General features: G+C 40.1%; 1 protein-coding gene across 10 annotated transcripts in view; it reads right to left on the bottom strand.

Annotated features, from left to right (window-relative positions):
* pard3ab (par-3 family cell polarity regulator alpha, b) overlaps positions 1-12,190 on the bottom strand; it is a 243,793-nt gene that overhangs the window by 78,522 nt on the left and 153,081 nt on the right. For 8 of the 10 annotated variants that reach the window (XR_014889531.1, XM_085254762.1, XM_085254766.1 and 5 more), the window contains 2 exons: positions 10,659-10,810; positions 9,588-9,632 (listed from right to left, as the gene is read on the bottom strand). Coding sequence is in view for 9 of the 10 variants with exons in the window: in XM_085254762.1 (XP_085110888.1) it covers positions 9,588-9,632; positions 10,659-10,810 (197 nt within the window). In the remaining variant the exon portion in view is untranslated. The remainder of the gene's footprint in view (positions 1-9,587; positions 9,633-10,658; positions 10,811-12,190) is intronic. The other 2 variants (XM_085254765.1, XM_085254768.1) reach the window with 1 other exon arrangement.

Raw genomic sequence — 12,190 nt, 5'->3', positions numbered from 1 at the left:
GCACATACCTTAAACACTTAAAGCTGTAGGCTAATGATAGTTATATAAGAGCAGATGCATGCTGGTGCAATAAGCATCCGTTTTACGTCCAATGGATGCATGATCTGATTAGTCGACTAATCGCAAAAATAATCTGTGACTAGTCGACTATCAAAATAATCGTTTGTGGCAGCCCTATTTGTAGTGTAGCTCTCATCATCCTTTACTTATCCATGTGTACCACATCTGTATAAGGCCTGCATAGCAGCTTTTTTGACACTTTCAAAACAACAAGCAGCTGACTCACAGTCTCCCACTATCTAAAAACATTTTAGCCATGAGCAAAAAACAGCTCGCTACGTTATCGCTTTAGGAGTGATCACAAGACTGTTCGTGGACTCCTGCCATCAGAGGAACTGATGACCCAGAGGATTACTTTTGATGGCAATGTCCCTGCAACAATATGGAATTAGAGGTGGTACATTAAGCAGCTACTGTGGCTACATAGAGCTGATGCTATAATTAACTTTGACTGCATGGTCACAGTAATCAGAACAGTTGGAAACTTGAACGCTGATTTCAAACTAACAAACAAGGGCTGAGTGTGAGCTGCTGGCTTTTGTTCTAATGTGCAACCACATCATGTCTTTTATGTTAGACGTAGGAGTCATGAGTCCTGTTTTGCTTCAATCATGAATGGATTTTGTCACTAATGCTGCCTTGTTTCCTCTGATCCTGCTGACCAGGCAATCTTTTTTAGAAGATAAGGTAACAGAGTTGTTGTGGAAAATTTAAAGAGTAGACAACTGTGTTTAAAATATGCTGAAGGACAACGGATGGCGAATGATGATGCAAAGGATATGAAACAAAAACAGGAGTTATGTGAGAGGATGACTTCAGAGGACGGACGTAGAGGATGGGCGTGTTCGTTTTTCCCACCGTAAACACTGACTCAGCAACGTCACACATGTTTAACAACAGCAGCACACTAAAGCTGTCCAACTATGACCTCAGACTCTTCCCCAGTGTGTCCGCTTTGATTTTATGTAGCCGCAGTACTGTTGTGTATAGTACGTGAGTTATTTATTTATTTATTTTTCGCAGTCTGGGATTTGTTCCAGCCAGCTTCACCATTCCCTCAAGGTGAACGCTTCTACAGCAGCATCCTCAGCGCACACACGTGTGTGTATGATGATGACGAGGAAATGCAGAGGCTGCAGGAACACCATACACAGACAGCTGATGTTACGTGTCTACTGTTAAGTCTCTTTTTCCACAATGTGTGATTAAAGGCTTAATTTCTTGTTAACGCCAACAAAAGACGGGCTTACTCCAAGGAAAAAACACAAAAAACTGTTTGTAGTCATGTGAGCTTTAGCTGAATAACAGTGTTTTAAATATGACACCCTGACAGTATAATAGGCTGATGTCATATTATCATAAAAACATCATAAAACATGAACATTTTAGTATAGCTCTTGATCTTTTGGTAATAATTGGTTAATAATTCATTAGTCCAACTACTACTTTACTGAAGCGTGACTAAAACACCTGGTTTACCTGAAGATGAGCGGTCTCCTAAGGGACAATAAGCAATAACCTCTAACAACAATGCATCGTAATCAAACCTGGCATGCTCGTTTCACTAAGACGGGAGGCTTATCGATTGTGTGCGCAGCTTCTCCTGTGTGCACGTGCGACAACGCCACTGATCGAGTACAAATTTCATTACGAGATGTGGCTCTAAATGAAAATAACCATCAGCAAAATTGGAGAAACATGACAGTTTAATTAAACTAAGACTATTCAGACAGTGGTGCAGGTATAATTTTTGCTCCCATATGGCACCTTTCACAGGCTCAGTACATGTACGGTGAATAATAAATGTGGAAAAAAGATAAGGTGAGGAGGTTGGGAGGTAAATGAAATAGCCCCTAATCTCCTGGGTGGTGTCACTTCAGAGTGTATGAGGAGGCTGCAAAATACACAAATCCTAACAGAATAGCACGAGCTGTCACGGCACGGGAGGCTGAATGAAAACGATAGGCTACAAAAGAATAGCACAAAGTTTGGAGTAGTAGGAAGTGACATACAAATAAAAGCCAAAGACATGACGAAAATAGAGCAGTGAGACGAGTCAACATGTAACAGTAAGCAGAGCACTGAATCTGTACATTGTAGCATATGACCGGGCCTTCTTTCAAACATTCAAATATATGAATGAGATTACTTTCAACCTATTTTAGTCACATTAAGCTTCTGCAAAGATTTCGATTGTTATTTATAGGCAGAATGTTGCTGGCATTCTTTAAACAAAATCAATTTGGGCAAAATGTATTGTAATATATTAAAATGACCTGCCAGCGCTGTCGTATATTCACAAACGCCAAGTCTGGAAACAAGCAAAAAATATTTGCCAGGCAGCTTACTCACATTGAGACTGACCCAAAAAAAAAAAAAAAAAAAAAAAAAAACCCAAAATAAAAAACTGTAGACAGAGAGAGAGAGAGTTGGGGGGGGGGGGGGGGGGGACAGAGCTGGAAAATTGAATACATGCAGAATGAACAAGCTTGTGGGTTAGCAGCCTCCCATTCATTCTCATCAGCCTGTCCTGTTCCCTTAACGTCTTACTGAGAGCCGGCCTGATAGGCTTTTCACGCTGTGCAGCCACATTATTTAAAGGCTTTGCCCAGTGCCATTCACAAAAGTCACACTTCAGCGGCAGTCTTCAAAAAAAGAAAGAATAGTTTACACTGAGTTGGAGATCTGACAAATGGCATTTAGTCACAAACGTGAAAAAAAAACTTTTGCTTTATATAAGACTTGACTTTTAAGTAACTTGGTGAGGACATTTCGTCTTATTCAGTTAGTAACTCAAAAAGCATACAGGTCATACAGAGGACTGCTCACATGCTGGCAACTAGTGAGATTAAGATAATCGTTATATTTCCATTTATACTGTTGTAATTATATTGCCACACGAGCCCAGTTGGTGGCATAATGGTTGATTGAGGCAGCAGTCATGTCAGGTTTTTAGTTACCAGCTTTTTCTTTTGCAAGAGGTTTTTTTGTCAGTGTTACGATATTGAGACAACAGTTTAGGCCCACTCCCCAACAAAAACACTGACTCATGTTTCAAAAATAGCCCATAGTTCACTCTGGGAAACCTTTCCTACCTCCCAAAATTCATATAAATGAGCTTGAAGTGTGAACTTTACAGAGATCACGCAGGGGTCACTTTCTCACAGATTTAGACCTGCAAGAAATCTGGATGCAGTTTCAGAGACTGCCAACAGTCCAGTATTGTCCTCCGTCAATGGAGTGTCCTCGTCCAACATGTGGCAGTGGCCCGTGCCAACAAACATCTCAGTCAATCACAGCTTAGGAGAGGAGGGCCGCTGTATCCCCTCTCGGAGCTGTCAGAGTCTTTGGTTTCAGCAGGATGGTCGTGTTTTGACTTTGCTAAATGGACCATGGATCGCTTGTACTTAGTGGAGAGTTCAAATATTGGGAAAAGAAAAAAAAGTCGGTAAAGTGACACCAGAGGCCAACAAGCTAAAAATAAACACTGAGCACTTAAAGAAAAAAACAGGGTGGAATCTATTAGTCAAACCAATCGGGGAATGGAAAGGGAATCTGATTCCAGCCTTTAAAAACACTTTATTTTTCATGAATTTCACACCAAATAACAATTAGATTATAGTCATTTCAGCACATTTAGTCTTTGAAATTAGACTCTCAAAATTTCAGTGAAAAGGAAAAAGATAAGCCAACGGTAATTAAACCGTAACCACATAACCAGTTTCATGGTAAACTGTTTTCAGATCCAAGGGATTTTTAAAAGAAGGGATACTATCGGTCACTACTAGCATTCTTCTGGAGTCATCTGAAGTCATTTGCCGAAACGAGCTTACATCTGGATTTGAACGTTTACATTTACACAGCATCCTTCTCTATGCTTCAAACAGCCTGTGTCTTGACTGTTTGTGGTCTCTGCTGCATTGGCTGTCATTTAGGAAGCGGAGACAGACAGTTGTGCGTACAAAGCATCTAACTCTGACATTAAAGCCCTCCTGCTTCAATCAACCAGTGTTTTAGCTTGACGTTGATGTTTCCCCCCAACCATAATCAAACAGTTATATGTGCGACTTAAAGAAACCTGTTATTAAACTATTAAGAATAATGTATTTTGTCATTTTAGGCATGAGAGCTTGATGGATTTTAAGATGTGATGCCAAGTTGTTACTTTTCTGGCTGTTATCAGATTATGCAACAAGTACAGTTGACTCATCTGTTGCCACCATTTGGCAGACACGGCTTATAAAATATGCAGCACTCCCATCCTCGCTAGGGCTGAACGATTATGGAAAATAATCTAATTGCGATTTTTTGCCCCAATATTGCGATTGCGATGCGATATGCGATTATTTTTTAAGGTCTTTGTCTTCTGTATTATTAAACAAAGACAAGAAATACATCATATAGTATGGCCAATACTATATTACATTAATTTTAAACTGTTCTTTCCTGGAAGACAGACCTCTGTTATGATGACATGAGGTGATGCATGAATTGATGACTGACATTTTTATTTAACTTCTTCAATCACAACAGTATATTTGAACATACACAATAGTTTATTTTTAGCTTACAAACATCTGAGCATAAAGTGCTGACAAGGAACCCTGGTGTAAACATTAAAATGAAAGTCAGTACAATGTGCAGATTGCAGAAATATACATAAAAAAAATCAGTGGCTTTACCACACTCAGTTTTTCGACATCTGTGAACTACTAGACAGTCATTCAATTAAAAAATAATATTAAATAAATAAAACTAATAAATAAAAAATACACACATCTTACTGATCTCTGCAGTCAGTAACATTACACATAAAGTGCAAACATAATAGCAATTGTATAAACACACACACAAACACGCCTTTAAAATTTAAAGGCGTGAAATTGGACGGTCTAGTTCTGATTAGCGTCACCGCTGTCTCGGTGGAGTTTAATAAACTCGGCCGTCTGCTTCTTGCTATCTAAAATATAACCAGACACTGGTGTAAATTCTCGACTGTCTCATACTTCTGTTTAATAAGTTTTCTGTTTGACGTTTAGTCAGCTGTGTGAAAACCAAGGAGGAACCCACCCGGGGGATTAATAAAGTTTTATTTTATCTAATCTAATAACTTTAATCTCAGCCAAACCGATTTACTCACGAACAAACAAAACACTGAAAAAAGCCCAACAATAACATTTTTAGGTTGTCTAAGTGACTTATATATTACGTTTAACCCGAGCAGCGAAACTCCGCGGTGATCTGAAAATGATGTGCCGGGAGTTGTGCCGTTCTCGGCCGCATCAGTAACCCTCGAGCTCCCGGCTAGCTGTCGAGCTGGTGGGTAGCAGACGCCTCTGAAAACGTCGAAGCACTTTTGCAAATATGGGATATCTTGATAAACCGAGCAGATATTTGATGTTTACACAACTACTTTCTCGCCTGAAAATATGTTAAAAGTTTATTTTGTGACCCAGAAAGATTAGTATGAGTAATTTTAAAACTTAGTAGCGGCCGCCATTGCTGGAAACTGGAGTTTGGCTGGGCCGCGCTATGAATTCTGGGATATGGTAGTAATTTGGACAGCCTTCGGCACGTCGCTGTGTCGTAATCGGTCTACAAATGCGGCCTCAGGAGGATGCAGCCCATGAATTTGGACATGTCCAGAGTATAATCGCAGCCTTTGCGGTTAGAAAATTGCACTTGATCATGTCGCGATATTATCGCAAATGCGATATATCGTTCAGCCCTAATCCTCGCTGACTCAGGCCATCACAACATGATTAAAAGTTGGGAACAAAATCACTGTTACCCACATGCTGTTAAAAAAACAAGAGGTTGCATAAAAGAATGACAACACATCTTCCTTCCGTCCATGTCACCAATTTGAGAGGCAGACCCTTTTATTCAGTTGAAGCGACAGCGAAAATACACAAGACTTGACAGTGACTGATGACTCGCTGTCAGCTCACTGCCTTAACCAAGGACAGAGCGCTTTCTCTCTGCTCCCTCTACTGCCACGCGCTCACAAAATAATTAGCGCAACAGCGGCATTTGAGGCAAAACGGGAGAAAATCTAATCTGCAGTCACCCGACTGCTTTCACAACCGTGTTCAGCAGTGACCTTAAAGTGCAGCGAGGGCTACGGGTCTTCACTTTGCAAACTGACAAATTTGTCTTGCCAGCGATCGAGCCAAACACTAAACACGGGGAACACTACACAAATGCATAAAGACTCGAGCAGTGGGTAAACTTTAAAAACGAACCCTGCAAGCAAGCTGCATAATCTATGTTTGTAGATCAATGTTTAATTTAATGGCTGTCATTGTAGCTCCTGTGCAATTCCTGCCTTGTACCTGTTATGAATCGATCTCTCTGGTACAAAAAAAAAAAAAAAAAGAAAGAAAAAGGGTGTAGTTATAAAACCAACTCTAATCTGCAGTTAAATCGTTTGCAAGAAGGTTGAATAATGTGTTGCTAAATTAATCTGCGATCTGTTTTATAAAAGAAAAAGTAAAGGGGAAGATGATATGCAGGACTTGGATCAGTGGGGCCTAAGCTGGTTTCTAACAGAGTTGAGTAAACTTCTTTGTTGCTGGAGGACATTAACTTGAACTTTTGTTATAACAAATGAAGACACTTCTTCTTTTTCCTCCAGTTTTGGAAAGCCTATTCCCCAGAAAGCACACATTACTATGTGAGTAACTTATATCTAAAAATCCATCTTGAGGACATTTATAAGATTAAACACAACTGCCTCATATGACGTATAAACCAAATACCGTATTTTACGCACTATAAGGCGCACTTAAAATCCTTTAATTTTCTCAAAAATCAACAGTGCGCTTTATAATCCGGTGCGCCTTATGTATGGATTCTGGTTGTGCTTACAGACCTCCAACCGATTTTATGTGGTACATGGCGCTCAAACATCTGTCAAAAAACTCCATCCGCTTCAGGTCCCAAAGTCAAACGAACACTGCGGCATCACTGAGATTTAAAAACTGTCTAAATTCTTTCATCTTTAATAAAATGATCAGCCTTGCTGCTTTACCAGATGTAACAATTAAGTTTAACATCCAGGCATCCATGAAAACAGAATTTATTCAATTTAACAGAGTTAGATGTTAGCGGGAAGTTACCTAAACATGATATACCATGTTCTGACTGAGAGATTTCTGAAAAAATTAAACGTACAGTTCTGCTATCACTTCAAACATAAATGAAGACAAAACTAAACAGCAGTGAATGCTAAACCGTGTGGCTCTCCAAATGACGTTGTTCCTCCCAGTTTTCTTAAAAAGGTATTTCCTACCATCGGACCACACATTCTGAACATTAATACTAGTCTTTTGTTTGGTCAAGTACCTAGGGAATTTAAGCATCAGAATCAGAATCAGAATCAGAATACTTTATTGATCCCTGGGGGAAATTATTTTTTGTTACAGTGCTCCATTTTAAACCAACATTAAGACAAGACAGACAATACGCTAACTAAGCATGCAGTCATACATCCTTTACTTAAGAAACCTGGCTTAGTCATATCAAATTTTAGACCCACCTCTAACCTTCCCTTTCGTAAGATTCTGGAAAGGATTGTTTATACTCAGTTGATGGATTACTTGAATGACTCTAAATTGTCAGAAATCTTTCAGTCCGGCTTTAAGCCATTTCACAGTACGGAGACAGCCCTCGTAAAAGTTATGAATGACATCCTGATAGCGACAGACTGTGGTAAATATGCGGTGCTGGTCTTGTTGGACATGACCGCTGCATTCGACACAGCGGATCACGATTTGCTGATCTTTCGCTTACAGCACTGTGTGGGGATTTCTGGTTCGGCACTTTTGTGGTTAAAGTCCTCTCTTAAATAGGACCTTTTGTGTTAAGTTGGGGTCGGCTTCATCCTCTGTGGCCCCTCTGCTTTGGGGTGTGCCACAGGGATCTATTCTTGGGCCATTATTGTTTTCACTGTACCTTTTGCCTCTTGGCGTGATTTTCCGAAAACAAAGTGTCATTCCATCTATATGCAGATGACTGCCAGCTTTATTTACCTTTTAGTCATTCTGATAGTCTCCCAAGTCGACCTCTGCTTGACTGCCTTAGTGATGTCAAAGCATGGATGGCAAAAAACGTTTAAATTTTAATGATCGGAAGACAGAAGCGATTTTATTTGGCCCAAATCGTTTTTCTCACACTCAAGATGTTGATCTTGCAGCTTTGACTTCCCAACTAAAGAGTTCGATCACAAATCTCGGAGTAAAAACTGATTCTGCACTTACCTTTGATGACCACATAAACAGGGTGGTAAAATCAGCATCCTATCACCTCAGACGTTTAACGAAGGTTAAGTGCTTTCTTTCCAATTGTGACTTGGAAAGTGTTATTCATGTCTTTATTACTTCACGTTTAGATTATTGCAATTCTCTTTTAATATTGGTTGGGCAGGGCACTTTGTCACGCTTGCAACTAGTGCAATTTTTAGAAGGAAATTTGATCACATCACTCGATTTTGGCCTCTCTACACTGGCTTCCAATTGAATTTAGGATCCGTTTTAAAGTCCTTTTATTGGTTTTTAAATCTCTAAGGGGTCTGGCACTTGTTTATTTGTCTGACTTGTTGAAGCCCCATGTCCCCACTCGTTCCCTTCGGTCAGCTGAGCAGTTGCTGCTTTTGGTCCCAAAGTCACGGCTGAAACTTAGAGGAAACCGAGTGTTCTCTGTTGCAGCGCCGAAGCTTTGGAATAACCTTCCTCTCCATAATAGACAGGCTACATCAGTGCCAGTTTTTAAGTCCTTATTAAAAACCTATTTTTACTCGCTGGCTTTTAACTCTGTGGGTAACTGACATGTTTTATTAATTTTATTGCCATGTCTGGTTTCTGCTATCTTATTACTATATTTATATTTGTATTGTACAGCACTTTGGTCTACCAGGTGTGTTTTTAAAGTGCTATATAAATAAATGATGATGATGATGATGTTGATGATGATGATTTGTTGGGTTACTGAAGTTGGACTAGCTGGTATATAGTGATGTGCTACATGATCGCTAGCAACGCAGCTATGTTAGCATAACATAAACACAGTGAAGCTGGAGGATGAACGCTAAGAGGGTCCCGGCTGGTTAGGGAAAAATGCAGTCCCACGGCAGGATGTTTGAAACGGACTAAACTTCAGTCAGGAGAACAAATTGAGATAATCCATCCACAATATGAGGTTAGTCATTAATATACTGCAACAATATGGGAATAGAGCAGCTGCTAGAGAATTCCACATTAATGAATCAATGGTACAGAAGTGGAGGAAGCAAGAAGAATGAGCTGATTAAAGTTTGACTTATCTGACTGTTTTGTTTAACTTAATGCGCCTTATGTGTGAAAACAGACCCGTTCATCGACAGTGCGCCTTATAATGGTCTGAAAAATACGGTATCACCTGTACCCTTCAGTACCACACTTCTGAGATGCAGCTCAAGAATGAAAATATGATGAAGATGTTCTTGTTTTTTGGCTTTTAAATCAACCTTTCAGTGCACCGTTCCTTACCTGTGTAGGTCTCAGGATGAGGTGTGAGGTTAATCTCGTCGGCTACTGTTAAAGGAAGGGGGGGAAAGAGAGAAGGGATACAAACATTTGGGGTTCAGTTAGTGCTCACGACATTCCACATGCAACATACAGGTAGCGCTGCAAACATCAGAACGAGCCTCATCTCAATTAGGATCGGAAGCCATGCGAGACCAGGGGGGTGGGGTCGGTGTGGGGGGAGATGGGAAATGAAAAGAGGGTTTGAGGATAGCAATCAGACTTGTTGTGATATCAACATGGCACACAGCAGCAATCTGGTCGGGAAGATTAGATATGATTATAGAGAGTGCGAGCAGAGAGACTGGTGCAGCCAAAGCAATCAGCGACTGTTCGAAGCCATTTCAAGGTGAATCAACACAGTGAAGTTCTTGACTTTGGCGAGAGATGCAGAGTGTGTTTTCAAACCAAGAGGCAAAGGGGGTGGAATACATTTAAATACGAGGTACATGTGTGAAACGCGAGGAGCATGCAAAGATATGCACTCAAGGTTAAATGAAATCCAGTTAAACTAGTTAACTAGGTTTACTGAACTGATAAAAATTACTTTTAAACACTGACTTTACCAAAAAGTTTCATAAGCCATATGCAACTTTTTCTTCACCAACAAACAAAGCATGGGTATAGCACTCATGTTGTATATGCCTTTACTATTAATTTGTTCACATTTTCTTTTAGAATTAACAATAGTGGGTCCTCATGGATTATTTGCTTTTACTTTATGTATCAATGGGTATTAAACTGGTTATTTCTAAACTTTAGGACGTCTAAACACAATTACTTTATAAGCATAACCTGGATTTTAATGTGAATGGGATTAAAAAGCTTTCATCGGGATATTCTGAGTCAAAGATGATTGATGCAACACGCCGACTATGTTTTAAAAAGTATTAGCACTATATGAATATGAAAGAGGAGGGTGTACAAACGGCTTTAGTCTATATGAAAGGCATTATTGTAGCATCTGGAAAATCCTTGAATTCTTAAGTCGAAGTTGAGTGATGGAGAGAAGCAGAAAGTTTTTAAACACTCTACCTAAATCCATGCTCTTGGACTTGCGTGTCTTGATGATTTCAAGTTGAGAGGCGTCTCCAAATTGCTTGGTGCGCTTCTCTGACATGCTCTGGCGTCCAAAACCTTCCCTCTGGAAAGCACCATCTGGATGATTTTCATCTGGAGCCGCAGAGCTGGATGGAGAGTGCGACAGGTTAAGATGAGCTGGACCTGATCTCACACACGGAAAACCTCACAGACAAATATGTGTTAAAAATCATTTCAATGGATTTAATTACTCCAAAAACAGGAATGTTTTGAAATAGTTGTCATAATTTTTTTTATATAAAAGGAATGTAAAATGAAAGTAAACACATTCTACAAGCAGAAAAGAAAGAAAGAAAAGTGGGAAGAAGAAAGCTGAACATGGTATAAGTTAAGAAGGATTCAAAGAAGCTGTCCTCTTTGAACTCGAGGCCTTCAAACATGAACATGAAGGGCATCGGGGAGGGACGGGGCAAAAATCAAGAAGAAGGTATGGGAGCTGAGCAACTGGAACTAGTGGAATATAGATTGGGGCAATGAGAGAAACAGGGTTGGTGAAGACAGCACGACGGTGAGAACTAAAATAAAAACAGCAGAACTGAGAGGGCAGAAAGGCTGACAGCAGGAGACAAGGAGTTATCTGGATGGAAGAAAGCAAAAGAGGAGATAAAGGCAGCAGTAGAATGGAAGAAAAACTTAACAGACAAAAACAGACAGAGAAAAATATCTGTTAATCTTTCTCACACTGACACACTCAAGATGTCCTTATCATCACTGTGGCAGAAAAGGACATCAGACTGAGAGGATAGTAGGGGGAAAAAAGAAAAGTAGCTGCTCCAGGAAACGCTGCTTACAATCAAAGAGCAATCAGCTGGAAAAAACAAACAATCTGCACACCGATAATCCACAACACTGAAACACCTGACAGACAAAACACTGATTATCACCTCACAAAAGGGTGAGATATACTGTACTAGACAGCAAGTGAACAGTTAGTGCTTGAAGTTGAGCCAACAGGGAAATGAGCAATCATAAGGATTTAAGGGACTCTGACAAAGGTCAGACTCGACAACTGGGCCCAACAGAAGTGGTCCAAGGAGCCGCACATGTGACAGTGTTTTGGTTAGCAAAGACTGGCTTGTGTAGTCTGATGCTACAGAAGAGCTACTCCAGAATAAACTGCTGAAAAAGTTCATGCTGAATAAGACAGGAAGGTCTCAGTACAGTGCAGCCCTTCGAATGGCAAATCATTAAATAAGTAATGGCAGCAATCTGTTAGAACAATAATGTTTTCTGTTGCTCTTGTCAGACACAAGTTGCATCGGGGTGCACTGTGGGAAAAGGCCAGCTACTGAGGCAACATGATGCTCTGGGCTATAATGTAAAATTTTAAGGAACAGCTTCCAGAACGAGTGTTCAGAGCATCGAACGAACAGGAACCATCTCACAGTTTACAGAGCTTAAAGAGCCCGCTGCTAACATCTAGTGCCTGATACCGCATGACTGCGAGGTCTCAAGTAGCTGTAAAA

This window comes from Mchenga conophoros, linkage group LG18 (assembly GCF_057382185.1).
Source record: "Mchenga conophoros isolate Kocher_MC1m ecotype Shallow Benthic linkage group LG18, M_conophoros_male_GT1.1, whole genome shotgun sequence".
NCBI classification, from domain to species: Eukaryota; Metazoa; Chordata; class Actinopteri; order Cichliformes; family Cichlidae; genus Mchenga; species Mchenga conophoros.
The sequence above is the reverse complement of the archived record's forward strand: the minus strand, read 5'-3'. Positions and strand labels throughout refer to the sequence as shown.